At 38.5% G+C, this 17,707-nt stretch overlaps 2 protein-coding genes across 4 annotated transcripts in view; one reads left to right on the forward strand and one right to left on the reverse strand.

Moving 5' to 3' along the window:
- Positions 1–13,853, forward strand: part of LOC144647377 (inactive peptidyl-prolyl cis-trans isomerase FKBP6-like) — a 34,945-nt gene extending 21,092 nt beyond the window's left edge. For all 3 annotated transcript variants that reach the window (XM_078507181.1, XM_078507182.1, XM_078507183.1), the window contains 9 exons: positions 8,630–8,689; positions 8,791–8,850; positions 10,159–10,305; positions 10,713–10,763; positions 11,932–12,041; positions 12,418–12,485; positions 12,607–12,688; positions 12,828–12,948; positions 13,367–13,853. In XM_078507181.1, the coding sequence (XP_078363307.1) occupies positions 8,630–8,689; positions 8,791–8,850; positions 10,159–10,305; positions 10,713–10,763; positions 11,932–12,041; positions 12,418–12,485; positions 12,607–12,688; positions 12,828–12,948; positions 13,367–13,429 (762 nt within the window). In that variant the 3' untranslated portion in view covers positions 13,430–13,853. The remainder of the gene's footprint in view (positions 1–8,629; positions 8,690–8,790; positions 8,851–10,158; positions 10,306–10,712; positions 10,764–11,931; positions 12,042–12,417; positions 12,486–12,606; positions 12,689–12,827; positions 12,949–13,366) is intronic.
- LOC144647369 (tRNA (uracil-5-)-methyltransferase homolog A-like) overlaps positions 13,740–17,707 on the reverse strand; it is a 75,100-nt gene continuing 71,132 nt past the window's right edge. Inside the window, exons 21-24 of the mRNA XM_078507171.1 lie at positions 15,879–15,954; positions 15,678–15,797; positions 15,174–15,270; positions 13,740–14,917 (exon numbers count right to left, since the gene is read on the reverse strand). Of these exons, the coding sequence (XP_078363297.1) occupies positions 14,752–14,917; positions 15,174–15,270; positions 15,678–15,797; positions 15,879–15,954 (459 nt within the window). The 3' untranslated portion in view covers positions 13,740–14,751. The remainder of the gene's footprint in view (positions 14,918–15,173; positions 15,271–15,677; positions 15,798–15,878; positions 15,955–17,707) is intronic.

The following is a 17,707-nucleotide window of genomic DNA, read 5'->3' on the forward strand; positions in this document are numbered from 1 at the left end:
CTTGCTCCAAGGCTAATTTGATTTCCTCATAAGATGGTGTTGAACCATTTTCGATGCAGTCATGAAGACCACAAAGTGGACCAGTGGTATTTAACAGTGCACGCTGAAGGGTGAACATTTCTTTGTCTCTCTCTTGGGCATACCTTTTCAGTTTACTGGGAACTTGATTCAATAACTGTTGATCCAGTTTTGGGGCGGATAAAGAATCCACCTCAGGTATGGCCCAGTCCTCCAGGATAACAAGCGCTTGTTGATATGTTAATTTCCTCCGGAAATTAGACTCCAAAAAATTGGAGAATGAAGATGAAGGCTTCCAGGAGATAGGCTGAGCAACAGGGTCAAACAGACCATGATCAAGGCTCACTGCTTCGTCGGCAGACTTACTTGAATCTTTTGGTGCCTTATCAGGCTCTATTGGTGCCTTAATAGGCTCTATTGGTGCCTTTAAAGACTCAATTGGTGCCTCAATAGGCTCTATTGGCGCCCTTATGGACGATGAAGAAGTCTCAAGAGACTTATTGGACGTCAAAGGAACGTCTAACTCCATCAAGCTTGGTGTGTCATCAGCCATTAGCGACAAGGCATCAAGGTCCGTGCTCGTAGCAGATTCTAGCTGATTTGAGCGGGTTTCTAACGAGTCTATTCGGCCAGAAAAACTCTCAATGGAGTGCAAAATCCTCTGAAGAGTATCTTCTTCTAGGTCCCTGCGCCGTTTTGGCGAAGAACTTTCACTTTGTGCGTCGTGTGACGCGACAGAGTTTTGGCGCGAAGATGGCGACCGGGAGCGAGTCCTTTTTCGGGACTTGTGCTTTCTGCTGGACATTTTCAACGAATGAAAATACCTGGAGAGCGAGAAAATATCGCTAGAAAGAAACCTACTGTGCAAAAACACAGAGGAATAGCCTGCAAAAGGTAAAAAATTAGCAAAAAAGGCAGGACAAATCAAAATACTTACCGAAGGGTTTGAAGCACAAGGAAAAAAGCCACTGATGCATCTTGGGACCACGAGACCTAGGTCCCAGGGCCCTGTGGGTATACCCAGGCCCCTTTTACTTTTATGGGGGATCTACCTTTCCTATGCGTTAAAAAGTGGTTTGAAGCACTAACTGGGAAATTCCTACCATTTGTTGTCTCATATATTTCGAACGGAGTCTGTGAAATATAATCGGGACGGCAAAATAGTCATTTTGCTGCCACGAGCGGCCATCTTTTTTTCCATCATGAAAGCGTGTCAAAGCGAGGCTATGACGTTGCATTAGTCAAGGATTAAGTGGGGTTTAGTGAACAGCAAAAGCGAGTTGCGCTTGTCCCAGAAATCAAGTCAGATGGAGCCATAAACCTGCCCACAATACGACATGTCCTTTGAGGAAGGAGTTGACTCGAGCCGATTGCTCATCAAGAAGCTTCAAGATCAACCGGTAAAAGTGGAATGCGACGCCGACGGCCCTACACAATCGCATTTTGGCAATCGCGACTGGTGTAGCTGCAACAATTTCTAAGTTTAGCCCACAAAAACAGAAAGTATTTGTTACCAGGAGATGGACATTCTGTTTTTAATACTGTTTGGTCCTCGAAGGTTTAAATTGAACCTTTTGAACTTTTTGAACTTTTACTCAAAGGTAAATATTTTAATACAGAGATACCTTAATACGGAACCTGCACGCAAGCCACTTGTCAGTTCACAAATGCGACTTTAATGGTGGGTTGTAGTTGTTTTATTTGTAGGAGACAACTCAAGAAAAAAGTAAAACATTGCAATTTTTGTTTCAGTGGTAAAATCACCAATAAATTCTCCGCGATGTAAAACAATTTTTTAGACGAGTGCATGTGATGCGAGACAAAAAAACTACCGTAATTAAATTACACCAATTCAAGTCGTGGTGGATTTTCTTGGAAATCCTACAACTTGTAGCTTCTATTTTAGGCTACCAACTTACCGGTATCCTACCAACTCGAGAAAAAAAGTAAAACATTGCAATTTTTCTATCAGTGGTAAAATACTTTCGTGGCTGGTCTGACACGCATGTTTCGTCTCCGCCAAGAGACTCATCAGAGACCTTTCGGTGAAGCTAACTCGTCGAACATCGCGTTCGAAGTCCCGCTAGCGTCGAAATGATTGTGCAATCTGGCCTTACATCGCGTAAGCATTCCCAATTGCGTAACGTGTAAATTGTTAATGAATACTTTCGTGGCTGGTCTAGTGGTAAAATGACCAACAAATTCTACGCGACGTAAGGGCCACATGCAATGCAAGACAAAAACCCAATTAATTACACCAATTCAAGTTGGGGTGGATTTTCTCGGAAATCCTTCAACTTGCAGCTTCTATTTTAGGGTACCAACTCATCCTAAACATAGGCATGCTAAGCGTGCAGGAGTTATTTTTTTTCAATTTATGGGGTGGCTTGGGGTGAAAATGGGTGATTGTCCTGATGGGATGGTTTATGCCATGGGTTGAGCTATTTGTGTATGGCGGCCCATGGAGTTACTTTTTTGCACAAAGTTTGCTTGCAAACAAAACAAGAAGCTCTTAGAGCTTAAAACTGCGCTGGTCACCTGATCAGCCTCGAGGAATGTTGTGGGGGGATAAAAAATACACGCCCCCCCCCCCATCCCCAAAAAATGTTGCGAGTGACAAACAAAACGGTAAGAAAACACCTTGTGTGACATTTCATGGTTGACTAGTTCCATTGCCAATGGCGTAAACGTAACAAGTCAGGGCATGTTTGTCTCGGTGTTTTTTTTCTTCAGATTTCTGAAATTATCCTGTAAATTAGATAACGCTAAAAAATCGAACATTTCACACTTAACATGCTAGGTTAAGTTCAAAGGATTTGTTAAGGGTTTCCTTTTGTAGCAGATTTAAAGCGTTTAAAACATTGTGTGATTCTGGCCGATCATGTGAAAGTGAAAGTGCAACGCCAGCACATTCCACAACACAAACATAATGGTACTTTAATAAATGTAAATTCTGGCCCACTAAGGGCCTCTTCATATGATCCCGGTTGACCGGGCTGGCCCAGTTACCGAGATCTCGGCTTACTCCTATTTTCTTGTAAAATTTTGGATGTGTTCATATGAGAAGGTGGGCCAGCCCGGTTACCGATATCTCAATTTCTGCAACCGAGATCTCGACAACCGGGAAGAATATTTTCCCATATGAACGCTCCAGCCCGGTCGCCGGGACGCAACTTTTTTTGAGAAAATAGCTTCCCTTTCGTAATTGGGTGGTCCAAATGGTTTAATTTTGCCTTGAATCTATTTCCACTTCAGAAATATGCGAATTAGCTTTATTAATAAAGTTACATGGGCCAATAAAAATACGATAGTTGCGAAAGATGCAACTTTATGTGTCGCTATTTTGCCTTTGTTTCTTGAATTTTATTCCCGTCAACCGGGCTAAAATTTTCCATATGAACAGAGGTCAAAATCCGTCCTGGTAACTGAGACAGCTCGTAAACCGGGCTCATGTGAAGAGGCCCTTAAGCATCTTTTTCTTTCATGGCATAAAATCATAAATTGAATATTTCACACTGAACATATTTCCCATTTGTGACTGATTTGTAGCTTTTAAACATTGCGTGACTTGCCTGGCCGAGAGGATAAGTAAAAAATATTACACAGCTTGAAGGTGAAATGAGAAAAATTTAAAAGGAATAAATAAATAAAAATTTCAATAACCTGACGGTGCCAAAAAAGTTGACCACTGGTTCCCGGCATCCCAATCCCCCTCACCCTAACCTGCCTCAAAGAAATTATGGTCCGCCCTTAAAAACACCCGCTTTCGATGCAAACCCCAAATATTGATATCATTACATATACGTCTGGCTTCACGCTAAGTATCCGTGAGAATTTCGACAGTATTCCTCATTTGCATAAAACTGAGAACCGGCCCAATGACAATGTTTCGCAGTTTCTATACTGTTAGTATTATTTTTGAACCTCTTTAACAGTTCAAAATTTTGCCCTTCTTTCCGTATTACAAAAGGCGATTAAAATGTAGCGACTGACAAACATGATGATAAAAAAATCACTTTGTGTGACATTTTATGCATGTAGAAATTTGGTCAAATTTTAACTTTTTTGTATGAAAACACATATTTAACGATTTCTGTGAGGCATAATCTTCACTAGCTGTCTTTAATTTCAAGTCTTCTACGTTTGTTAACCCGATGAAACTGGATAAAATGCACGCACGGCAACTCAGATGTTTTATTTTCGCTCACATTTCTACATTGGCTACAGAGCTTGAAAGAGATTTTTCTTCATTGGATTTCGGTCAGACAGATATCAAATTAGAGTAGTGTAGAAGTTTCATTGACCATCGTCGTAACTTTGATGGCCTTAGCTTCGCAAATATTATAATTTGTGTTTTGATTTCACCTGAGTACAAATATTTTCGCCCGATCAGAGTTTAAAGTATCTTTATTTCTTTCCTTTTTGCAGTTTTCGTAAACGTAAAACTTTGCGACTCTACCATCCCGGGCGCCAGAGGTTTGTTATTCTACGTGAAAAATATAAATAAAGCCATCGCAAACCATTCGCCGATCGGCTCGTGGTCACTCATGTTCAGTGATATGTGCCTGATTTTTAAAACGATTGCTAGCTCAATACTAGCTTGACGGAATCCCTTTTCAGAAGTGTAGCTGAAAATGGTAGGAATAGCTTCCTCCTTTAGTGGCGTTTTTAGTGCAGAATGCACTATTGTGATGGTTTGGTGGGTTGGCGTTTGCTAAACCCCTAAACCACTAAACCACTAAACCACTAAACCACTAAGCCACTAACGCGGTGTAAACTTTTAATCACCAATTAATTAATTAATATCAATTAATTAATTATTTCTGTAAAGGGGGAGGGGATGGAGAGCACCTGACCGTGTGCCCTTGGTAAATCGGGGAGTCCATTACGATACTTACAATTGAAGAACTCAAGGTATATATTTGTTTCAGAAAGCACTATGCTCTCCTTGTGGTACAATTCTTTCTGGAAAAAATACTTTGTGCTAAACGCATGCGCAGATCAGTCTTCATCACGAACATTGCGTTTTTCTTCTGCAGAAGGATTCGTGTAGACTCCGTGGCCCCAAGTTAAAACCACAAATTAATTGAATTAGACAGTAAGGCGTCATAGCAGATCATGTGAAATATTTCTTGATATGGCAATGCTGTTTTCTTAGAAAAGGTGATCTAGCATCTCATAATTAATTGATAACCTGATAACATCTGTGTTATAATCAATGTCGCCTTCTTTGCAGAAAATAAATCACGTTACCATAAACATCATGTTACATCCGTTTTTGACAAAAACAAAAGTATGTTACATGTTTTTGACAAAAACAAAAGTATCTCGTTTGCTGTTTCAATAACAAACTGAAATTCAAGCTATCGAAAATTAAAATAACAGTGACGTGTTTAGAAATTTTGTATTAAAGCCTAACGTGGTGTGCTTTTCAATGCGGTTGAATTCCTGTAGAATCCGTGGCGTTAATTTAATTAGACTTAAAAGGCATCACAGCGATCTGCGAGAAAAAAACAACAATATCATGTTACATCCGTCACTTCCTTTCCTTTTATTTGTTCTCCATCGGTTGAACTAACCTCCGTTTTATTTTGTAAAACCTCTGCCGCTTTAGTGTTTGAACATGCTTTCGTGACGGTTCCGACATTTCTTGAAAGAAATCTTCACACTACGTGCTTCTCGGCTTCATGCTTGAGTGAGCGTGTGACGTGTTCACAGCGCTTTCGTAAATCGTAATTAGGTATGCAAAAACTTGCACCGGGATTTTCGGCGTGAACACCTGATAACCAGGAAACAAATATCCTAGCTGTACTGCGTTTTAAAAACCCTTTCGAAAAAGATGTTTTTTGATTAGATTTGTTCTTTAGTTTTGAGAATCGTCTTTCGTGCAGTTTAAACCGTAACTTAATTAAATTAAACAAATGTCATCGATGTCGCCGTAAAACAAACAAAAAACAAGAGTTTCATGTTACGGCATTTTCAAGGAAAACAAAAGTATTTTGTTACAAACGAACGAAAGTGTCGTGTTACGTTTGCAAAGATTAACGTAAGGAACACCTAGGAAAGAATACAAGTAGCCTGTGAACAGTTTTTCCGAAAGTAAAGTAAAGCAAATAAACACGAACATATATAAAACATCATACTTTCAATTGTTCCATATTGCATTCTGCACTTACCAAATCATCGAGATTTTTTTTTTTGCCTTTTGTTCCAAGTAGCTCCGTCTGTAAGGAAATACATGTACCAGTCAGTAGTATTGGTAATATCAATTGCGTGGATTTATGGATAATATCTGTGTTATAATTAGTTTTATTAATTAAAGCAAAACAACTTCAATCGATGTCGCCCTGTTTACCCGAGAAATGAATAAGTTACATATGTTTTCGGCAAAAACAAGTGTTGCGTTACAAAAGTTTAGGAGAAAAACAAACGTGTCATGTTACATTTGTTTTCACAGATAAGGGAAAAGTATCACATTTGCTGTTTTGACGTGTAAGAAGTTTTTTTCTTTTTTTAACCGGCAAAGATGAAAACTTTTCCCAAGTGCGACCCATACGCAACTGAAAATCAAACCAACGAAAGTTAAATGATATCTAAGCCTAATGCCATGTGATTTACAATGCGGCAGGATTCTTGTAGACTCTTCCTACTTAATTAAATTAGACTCATGTTACATAAGTTTGCACGAAAAGTAAAAGTATCACGTTTGCTGCTTTAAAACTCTCAAATTAACGAAAGTTAACGTAAAACACAACGATTCAAATGATTGAAAACTTCCTTTACTAAAAAAATCAACTCTTAATTGTGTCAACTGGTCGGTCTAAATTTGTGTTAATAACCTTTTATGTAAGAACCTATTAAGGCTAATCTAAAAAACAATAGGTTCTTACTCGCGGGTTTTACTGTATTTACCACTATCTAACGTGGACTCATGGAATAATTAACCATGCACGCGGTTCTTGCTCTGCTCGTGGTTCCATCTTGTCAGTGACCAGACCCATACTCCCACTCAGCCCACTCATCGGCTGTTCTTTGAATTACGCATTTAGTTAACTGCGCTGCGCGGTTCTTTTTCTTTAAGCGTTTTTTTTTTGTAGTTTTGTTTTATGTTTAATTTTTGAGCATCTGATTGCAAGAAAATACTAAATACTCATTCAATGAAAGAGAAATATGTTTCAGCAGGCTAGAATTTGTACTGTAAATACAATTACGTTTGTGTCAAGGAATGTGCTGACGTTGTAACTTTCACTTTCACTTTCACAAGGTATTGAATATCATCGGTCAGAGTTCTCATCATGCAATCAGTTACTAATCGAGACTTCCAGAATCCTTTCTTCTTTACTTAGAATGTTTAGTGGGAAATGTTCGATTTTTAAGCGAAATGTCTTTTCTTGTTGTGTCATTAAAATGATTTCAGAGATCTAAAGGAAAATTAACAAGACAAACATGCCCTGACTTGAAAGGTTTACGTCATCCAGGGGAATTCCCACTCTGCTAAGAACAGCTCAAGCGTTCTTCTCAAATTTGGTTTAATTCTTTGCTTCAATATTCCATTCCTGGAAGAGTAATTCAGTGTTTTAAACAGAAATTCGATAAAACACTGGAGGCATTGCTGATTTAATAAATTGTCTGGCTTCACGGGACAGGATCGTTGAAATTTGGCCAGCGAGCATTTGCATATATGAAAAATAAACATCTACGGCTGGAACTAGTCAACAGTAAAAGGTCACAGAAGGTGCTTTGTAAGTTATCATTTTGTTGGTCAGTCGCTACATTTTAACAACCCGCCTACAACACGAAAGGGGGGGGGGGGGGGAAATTTTGGTGTGTTAAAGAGGCTCAAAAATAATACTAGCAATAGAGAAACTGGGAAACATTGTCATTGGGCGTTTTCAATTTTAGGCAAATGGGGGATATTTTTAGGTGCCTGGCTAAAAGCCATGCATTTTGAAATCAATATTTGCAGCTTGTGTCTAAGTCGGCATCAATCAAAACATGCTGCTACCCTTTCCACTGAACAGTTTTCCTTTATTATCCAGAATTAGGGTGGTCACATAACCAGTGCGGTTTTAAGCTCTAAGAGCTTCTTCTTGTTAAATATTCCGTAGTTTTGGCTGTATCGCGTGACATGTTTAGACCAATAACATGCCTGAAAAATATTTGATGGATTACAATATGATTTTCTAAAAATCCCTCTTCAATATGTGGGTTTAACTTTGCATAGTTGTAGTAATTATTTCAATTGCTCTGTTCCCATAGCATGATGGAATTTAGAAGAAGTAGCCAGCTTGTGTTTGAGTGTGACATGTTCTAGAATCAACAAAACAACAGCTTCAAACTTTTGAGGCAAATGGAAACTAGGTTACAAACTACAAACAGAGGAAAAAGTAGTGTGCACATGTAGTACTTTTGGCCTAAATGTACTAATTACAGTCATAAAAATTTTAGTGTTAAGAAGTTGTTGCGTTACACTTGAGTCACACTTGCAGCTTGCGCCAAGAACAAAGGGCATTGTAAATGAGAAATGTACGAGAAAAAAGGCCAATGGCAGTGTGTTAACCTAATGTTTAATAAACATTCATGTTAATACAGAAATAATTGTTGTTTGTAGGAAGAAAGAAAACAGGCAACATTCGAACAGCTGTTAAAAGTGGCCAACTCTGAAAGAGAGGTACATCAGACAGTTCTTGCCATCGTTACCATCTTAAATTTTCCGTATATAAAATTTTTTCTTACTATTAGTATACCTTACATTTATTTCTTTCCTTTAAGGCCGGTAATGATTTTTACAAACGAAACCAAGTCCCTCGTGCAGTGAGCAAATACTTAAAGGTAAAATGTTAGACTCCGGTACACAAGTGTGCCACTTTTCTTATTGTATACATGAAATGAAGATTAATTTTTCAAAAATGACATGAGCATGGGACAAAGAAAAATTCTGAGTCCCCAACGGGAATCGAACCCATGGCCTCCCAGATACCGGTTGGGCGCTTTAACCAACTGAGCTACGAGAGACTCGTGGTGAGCTGGGCCATTTGCTAGGTTGATATGTGACACGCGTCCTGCATACTGCTAGGATCAGCAATGTCGAAATCATCAGGTTTGTAGTAAATAATAAAGATGGTAAATTTTGAGCCCGGTGATAAATAATGAAGATTAATTTTTCAATAATGACACAAGCATTTATTTACCATCTTTTTTATACAACAAGAAATTAGTAAATAATAAAGATGGTAAATAAATGCTTGTGTCATTGTTGAAAAATTAATCTTTATTATTTATCACCGGGCTCAAAATTTACCATCTTTATTATTTATGATTCTGATGATTTCGACATTGCTGATCCTAGCAGTATGCAGGACGTGTGTCACATATCAACCTAGCAAATGGCCCAGCTCACCACGAGTCTCTCGTAGCTCACTTGGTTAGAGCGCCCAACCGGTACCTGGGAGGCCATGGGTTTGATTCCTGTTGGGGACTCAGAATTTTTCTTTGTCCCATGCTCGTGTCATTGTTAAAAAAATAATCTTCATTATTTATCACCGAGCTCAAAAATTTACCATCTTTATTATTTACTGTATACATGTAGCTATAAAAAGCAGAGCTCCCAGCGGCCTGAAGAGCTGCAGAGCAGAGCCCCATACCCATAGAAAGTTAACAGATCCATGCTTTTGGTTTTTTATGGTCATCATGGCTAGCAACATGGTTCGCGGGTGCGTGCGCCCTAGCAACGACAATGACGACGACGTCGCCCCAACATGGCGGCCATACTCCAGAAATAGGTTTAAGGTTATGGTCAGCTTACATCTTTGATATTGGCCATCCATGTCATGGTCAATTGACAGCTGTCAAAACAAGGTATCCGCTGACCAGGATCACATGACCATATCGCGGCTCACATATAGAACTCATCGAGGTCAAATGTTTTTTTTAAGTTTGCCACTGACCAAGTAATGGTTTACATTGGATCGCAGGCTTAAGTGCTATATTTTTTTTCTGTTATCAGTCAGTAAATTCGGATTTACGAAAAGGGCGAAGTAAATAACCGGGAGCTCCGCTTTTAGGCTTGGCTAAATCTATTTAATAGTTTTAGTTATTTGCAGAGCTTTACAGTTATTTTTTGTTTGTGTGTGTATGTAGGCAATCAAGTTACTGGAAAACTGCAAACTTCAGAATGCTGACCAAGAGAGATGGATGAATGAAGTTTTGCTGAAGCTTTATCTCAATGCCGCTCATTGTTATTTGGAGTTGGTGGAAGTAAAGAAAGTTCTCACATATGCAAGAAAGGTACAAAAATCGTAAAAAAAAGTTCATATGAAAAACCTCACTGTTGTGAAGTCCTGTTCCTCCTCCACCTCAACTCAGCTGATAATTACTGTACTGATACCTGTTGGAACATTCCTTTAATTTTCAAAATAGTAATAATAATAATAACAACAATAATAATAATAGTTATAATAACAACAACAACAACAACGAAACTGAGTTGAACAATTTTATGTAAGCACTGCATGAAGATGGAGGTAGTATGGTCGAATGATGGGTTCTGATCAATTCCAAGTGCAAACAAGTTTTGTAGAATGTTTGGACTAACGGAAGCGAGTCTCTTGATGAATAAAGCCATCCAGAAATGATGACGAAAATGATGCAGCTTTACGACATTGTGTTTGTGGTATGTTTTTTTGTTTTTCCAGGCTTTAGGCATTGACCCAAAGAATGTGAAGGCTCTTTACAGAATGGGCAAGGTACGTTAATTGCATTCTGAATTCACCTCTCTTTACCCTTTCTATATGTATGCAATTCAGTGAGTGCTATCCAGTCATAAAAATGCTCGACATTTGTTCAGAGATTACGCTTGCCGAAGACTGTTCCAGAGTATGGCATCACTGTAGCTGTGCGTAGTGAAGGAACAGCGAGTTTCATTTACGGGAAACGCGGAGGGAGCAATAAGCTATTTCGTCTTCATTCATAAACACCTTCTAGACAGGCATGGGAAACAGTGGCAAAGAAATGATATGTGCTTTTTGCCGTGTATATCACATCTGTGAGAGGAGGAAAGCTCGGCAATATTGCGCACGCTACGAATGGTGGAGTCGAGTTCATTTAATATAGCTTGTAAAACACGCGCCCTACATCACAAGCGATTTTATAATTTTATAACAGACTAAGTGGAGTGCAAGTTATGTCATGAGTGATTAACAAAATCGGACGATCGCTTACCAAATTGGTGCGCGAGCAGCTTAAGTGTCCAATAACAAGATGCTGGTAATGTGCGAGGTCACGTGTGGCCCCTGATGCTGGTAATGTGCGAGGTCACGTGTGGTCCCTGATTACCAGTTTTTGGCTTACGCTCAGAAAGAAATCCCGGGATATACTCTCTGAATTCAGTGCTGCGAGGTGCAACATTGCATTGTCCACAATCAATCAATCAATCAATAATCAATCAATCAATCAATCAATCAATCAATCAATCTCTCTTAATCAATCAATCGTTTAATGCACGGGTACGCGGATTCCGTCACGAGTTTGGGTGTGCGTAATTTCTTCACACTTGTAAACCAAAAAAGTCAACTTGTTTTTCAAGACCTTTACGCATTGTTACCCGTTATATTCGTCTAACATCAGTAAATATATGAATTATATGATCTTTAGCTTTGATGGCTAAATGGAACTGCGTGCAATTCCTACCATATCACTGGAACACCATTTTGTCGTTTTAATGAAAAACGCTAAACTACTCGCTTTCACGGACATGGAAACGACTGATCCTAATAATGGATTCATTTTGCCGTACGCGGAAAATATAAACTCGTTTCGTAATCTCTCGGAACGTTAAGTAGTTTGTCTTACTTGACAAGCTGTATTTCTTATGTCCAGAAGTCAAAGAAAGATATTACGTGATCTTTTTTCCAGGCTTACACGAAGCAGGGTGAATTTGACAGTGCCAGAGACAAATTTAAAAAAGCACAGCATTATGAACCCAACAACAAGGCGATAAAGGATGCACTGATTGAGCTGGACAAGTAAGTGAGCGGGACAAGTTTTTATTTCTCTTGAACGTTTCTTGAAACTTTCTTATATAGTTGGTGTTTGGCCCGACCTTTTTTCTTTGGTAAATCAACTCGAGAGGTTACTAGCAAGGCCTGGCTGTTTTTTGTTTGTAGTTAATATTTTCATTAGCCATCATCTCGTGGGATCTTCTTGCCTCTATCGCTAGATTTTTATTTTTTTTCAAACCATGTCCAACACACAACCGGCGTTTTAGAGAAAGATGTAAGTGGAGTGGTATTGGAGAGTGTGTGGCATAGGTAACAGATAACACAGCACTTTTAATGAAGAAATGCGACTGTCAGTTGCAGTATCAACCTGACGAATACCAAACTTAATTTGTATTTTTAGGAAAGTAAGCCAGTTTAAAGCACTTGAAAAACAGACATATTCAAGAATGTTTTCTGCCTCCAAGAAAGGTATGATAATGCGCAAAGATATGTTAATCCGTTGAAAAAATGTAAGCTTCATTATTCACTCCTGACAATCTTGTACAAGTAGGTTTATCAATACATGTACTTGTTTGCACTGTTTGCTTAGAGGGAGGCAAGGATGAAAAATCCTCACCGCCATCTGTGGACCTTGCAGAGGAAAAGAAAGAAGGAATAGTCACGCGGCTAAGGTGGGTCAGGTCTATTGACCTCACAGGTAAAGCCCGGCAAGTCTTGACTGTAACGTTGGAGGGGGTGGGCTTGTTTTTTGTTTATTCCAGTGTACCTTTTTCTCTCTCAGAACGTGAAAATTGTTTGTTTGCACTTTAGGGAATTTAAAGAGGACATAAGTGCTAAAGAAATCTGTTTTCCCGCAACCTTAACCCAGAAAGAAAAAGAATGCATTAAACAAACAGCACAAGAGATGGGACTTAAAGTGCAAGCCAGAGAGGTATCAACAGTGAATGTAGTTCGCTTTTTCGCTTTGATCAAACGTATTTTAGGCTTGTTTTGGTGGCAATTCCAGCTTTCTGACCAAAACGTTAAAAAATGTTAATATGATATTATAATCCCGTACTACGATCTTTTCACTCGTCCCTTCGGAAAAATACTTCTGGTCAAATTCGTTTTGATCACGTGATAGGAATGACAGTGCTTTCCGCTGTTAACATGTACAGTTACAGTGATGCGCTTATTGTGAACGAGCTGACTCAGTTCTGAGATTTGGAAGCGGGTTTTACTACTTTTATCGCCTTTTACTGCCCCGTTGTTTCGCACCAATGACCAGCACACACCAAAATGAGAAAAAAATCTGGCATTTGATGAGTATGATCACTCTGATTTTTAAATGCTATTTTCCATTTTTCCAGGGAACGAATAAAGAACTGAAGGTGATGAAAGAGTTCAGTGATGAAGACGCTCCATCTCGTTAATATATTACTCAGTTTTGTGTTTACGTTTGGTATACAAGAGTCTTACGGAAGGCATAATCTCGATGTTTGCTTTCCAAACCACACAAGCATTTTGCTGTGAAACGAGGAAATGGTTTATTTCTGTGTTTCTTCTTGAGCGGATGTTATTTGATAATTAGTTGATTTAGATTTGTTGTGTGATAACCTGTGGTAATGTATGCAGACGACACGTTGATGTAATAATTGATGTAATAATGTATGCAGACGACACGTTACCATTGATGTGCAAGTGGGAGGATGTTTGGATAGAATTGAGACTCTGATATACAAGTTGTTATTTGAAAGAAATTTAATTAACATTTGATCAAATCGTTTACATTGGATAACCTTGAATATTAAATTAATATATATTACCTAAAGAAAAATAAAAACATTCTGTACCTTGTTGCTTTAGTAGATCTCTACTCCTAGTACATTGAAACCCTGATTCTACGAATTGAGACTATGACCGCCTGGAGTCCCCTGCAATTTACACTTCCGTGACTTGACTTGTTTACGTTTAAAGATTTTAATTAATAATACACAAAACAACAGTCTTAGTATGGGATATGTTGTTAATCGTATAAAGACGAAGTGATATCTGGGGTGAACATATGCACCTGAGAAACAGATACAAGATACATTTTATTATAAATCAGTTAAGACACGACGAGAATGAGCAGTAGTAAGTTTGTCGGTTACTTTGAAATCCAGCATCATTTTATTCGTTGGGGACATTTCTTTTTAATTCCACTGTTTTGATTATCACATTATCCATCAAAACTAAACATAAACACACAATCCTTAGCTTTCGTGTAAAATTCTGTTTATACCTACATTAAATATGGAATCCATTGGAGATTTTACATAAATACCTGTTTCAAAAACTTAGTTTCACCACACTTTTTCTTAACGATATTTTCTTGTCGGTAAAGCGCCGACTTGTTAAAATAAACTGTTCACAACCCTATCTATTTTTTTGTATTTTTCTATGGCCGTTATAAAGATACCACAAAAGTACAACAACTGATTGGTTCACGTGACGCTTTATTATCAGTCGGGTTCAGCAAATCAAAAGCTTCCGACTTCGAGCAGTCGAGTGAATTCCGACCATCATGGTGTGTGCTCCAGTTTACCTACTAAATTTTCCTTTTTCGTTATTGGTCAAAGTGATCACGTGGCACCAGACACAGGTAGTGACTATTATGCAGTTTAGTCCAAACAAACCTTTAAATCGTGTACTTCGTGCATTTTGTTGCTAAATTTTACAATATTTAATATATATATATATATATTATCTGTATTCAGTAGTACCACTTATAAAACTTGGCTGCGTCAACTGAAGTCATGTCTCTTTCAAACAGTAGCAGTAATTCACAGTGTTTGGTGTGAGGGAACAGATCCACTGGCACCGCCTTCACCAGACGGAATGGAGCTGTTTTGATTCTCTTCGAGGTTGGCCTGCACAAACTAACAAACAAATAAGAAATTAGTCAGAAGAAGAAAATATAACGTCAGTTGCAAGGTCTTTGGGGATTGAGCATGAATAATGTTGTTGAGATTGAGAAATGGCATTGAGCATAAATAAAATGTCTGAGATAAACAAGCTGGAGGATACTTCATCCAACATACAAGTTTTCCGTTAAATTTCGAATGTAGAGAATTTAATCGTAGCCTTAGTTGTCTCCATATTAGCCTGGAGTGACCAATAAGCGGTGTATCTTACTCGAGAAAATTGACGAACGCAGCACTCGGGTTACACGATACATAGATCAGTTTGTCCATTCGACGACTCTTCCTGATGGCATGGAGAACTGATTGATCTGTAAAAAAAACGAAGACACGACAAAAATATGGCTTGAAATAAGGTAGCAGTACACCACAATGCAGCAAGTAGACGTAACCTTTATCTGCTTCAATCAGTGTCCTGAGGGAAAACTGGTATAAAATAACTACAAGGCAGCAGTGTAAGGGAAATGTCTGCCATGTATAGCAAATTCTCGTAGACGTGACCGATGAACTTGTGAATCTGATCAGCCAATCAGAAAAAAGCATGAGCACTTCAAACGCTGTCACCGCATGCTGATAAACAATCATTTTTTGGTGGAAAATCGTCTTCTTGTGAACAAGATTGTTCAGATTGGCCAGTGAATGACAACTTTCGGAAACAATGGAGTGCTGGATTACAATACTTGTTTTAAAGAGTGAAAATAATTTTGAGTTAACTTACGCAGACCGGCGCGAGGAGGGTCCATAATACCGATGATTTTTGTTTTTCGTGGCATGTTCTTGAACACGTCAACAATGATATCTTCTGCTTTCCCACAAACAAACTGCGCGTTTGTAACTCCTGCAATGCGAGGCATACCATAAAATGGTCACTATTATACCAATAAAACGCTGGCAAAGCAGGGATATTTTTTGAACTCACCGTTAAGCTGTGCATTTGCCTTAGCGTCCTCCACGGCGTTTTCAATGATTTCAACACCAATTACACGTTTGACGCTCTGTAAGAAGGAACATCACATCCCATCAGTTTCCAAGCATATAGATAACCAACCACGCATGTTACGCCGCAAAATATAACAACGTGATATGTAACATCGACGAGAAATGTAACAACTTTTGACGCAAAATGTAACAAATTTGATCGCGAAATGTAACAACTTTTTAATGCAAGATATATCGAAGGAAAATGTTGCCCTGTTATGCTTACAAGGCGAATGCTTAAAGTGCTCTATAATACAAATTATTAGTTATGATGCTCTGGTAATATTCCTGAGGTTCGCTGCCACTAACTGCACTCTAAGGCCTGGTTTAAACGTCGTATTCTACATGCACCGAATCGAATCTTAATTTAAGTCCACTCGAATAAAAAAAAACGTCGCATTTAATTGTGCCGAATTTTATTGCTGAACGCGAGAGATATATTCATTCATAAACCAGTGGAGGTTTGGGTAAATATAATTTGACATCATTTGTCACTTGCACCTTACAATAGTGAACATTGTTTCAGTATTTAAAATAATGAAGATATTCAGCATGGCATATCAATTTTCTTACTTCTACAATTTAATTTTTTCCTGCAATTTACAGTTTTTGGTCATCAAATAGAAATATTAATGAAAAATAGTGCAGAAATTTACCAAAGTCGCGTGACTTATCCATCTTAAACTCTAAAAGGCCATATTTACGATAGCCACCATGATGGTTTTCGTATTAAAATGTAAATTAGCCACATTGTTTGTCAGTGGCAAACATTGAAATTATGCCGTTTCTCCGAAAATCTACTCGTCGAAATAGTGAACTGTCTACGCCAAAATCATATTTGAGAGCCACTTTATGGAATAATGATTTAATTACTAAAGTTAGTTCGAAGACGTTGCTCGACAACTTGACTTGATACTATGCAAGCCGTTTTTGCCCCCGCAGGGTTGGCATCATTGAAGTCCGCGCGTATAATATCCGTATAACAGTATAGGAAAAATCTCGATTTGACCAAAGTGGGCGCGCAAATAGTATCGGGAGTTGTGCATAATACCCGCCAGTGTGTATCAGGAGGTGTGATAAATCCCTGTAAGGTCATTGGTTAATAATGACGTAAAATAAACGAGTCTCTGCGTGGTGATTGGGTGATGACAACCCATCAGCGTAAACACGTGCGCACTCGACAACAACGTATAATTGGCCGTTTTCACACTAGAAGACGGATAAGTCGTCTGACGATTTGTTCGTCGAGTGTGAATTTAAGACGGCTTTTAGACGACTTGTACGTCCAGACGACCAAGTCCAAGTCCAATTTGTCCCAGTCGACGGACAAATTCAGACGACATGTACGTCCAAAATCGTGTCCGTCCCGTTTTCACACTAAGACGATTTGTCCGTCTCTAGTGTGAAAACGGCCATTGTAAAAGTTGATTTTCAGCTTGAGGTAAAGATAATTTGAAGTTTCCTTCGAGATCTATTCATTTCACAAGGTCTGGAAGCCGAAAGCTATGCAATTTATCAAAAGAGTTCGCGAGTATTATAGTGTGAACCAGAAAACCGTGAACATGTAAATTACTGCAGAAAACCATGGAATAATAGCTCAAACTTTCGGGAATATAAACAAATGGACAGAGATGAAGCAGCAGGTTATTTTTCGCGAATAATTCGTCAACTGTTTCCTGTACTTCCTTTTTTCAAAGTATAATGAAAGTGTTCACGGTTTTCGTGTTCTCACTGTAACTCGCAAAAAATGTAAGGAAATCCAGATTTTCA

Source organism: Oculina patagonica, chromosome 3 (assembly GCF_052425735.1).
Source record: "Oculina patagonica isolate OP01 chromosome 3, crgOcupat, whole genome shotgun sequence".
NCBI lineage: Eukaryota > Metazoa > Cnidaria > Anthozoa > Scleractinia > Oculinidae > Oculina > Oculina patagonica.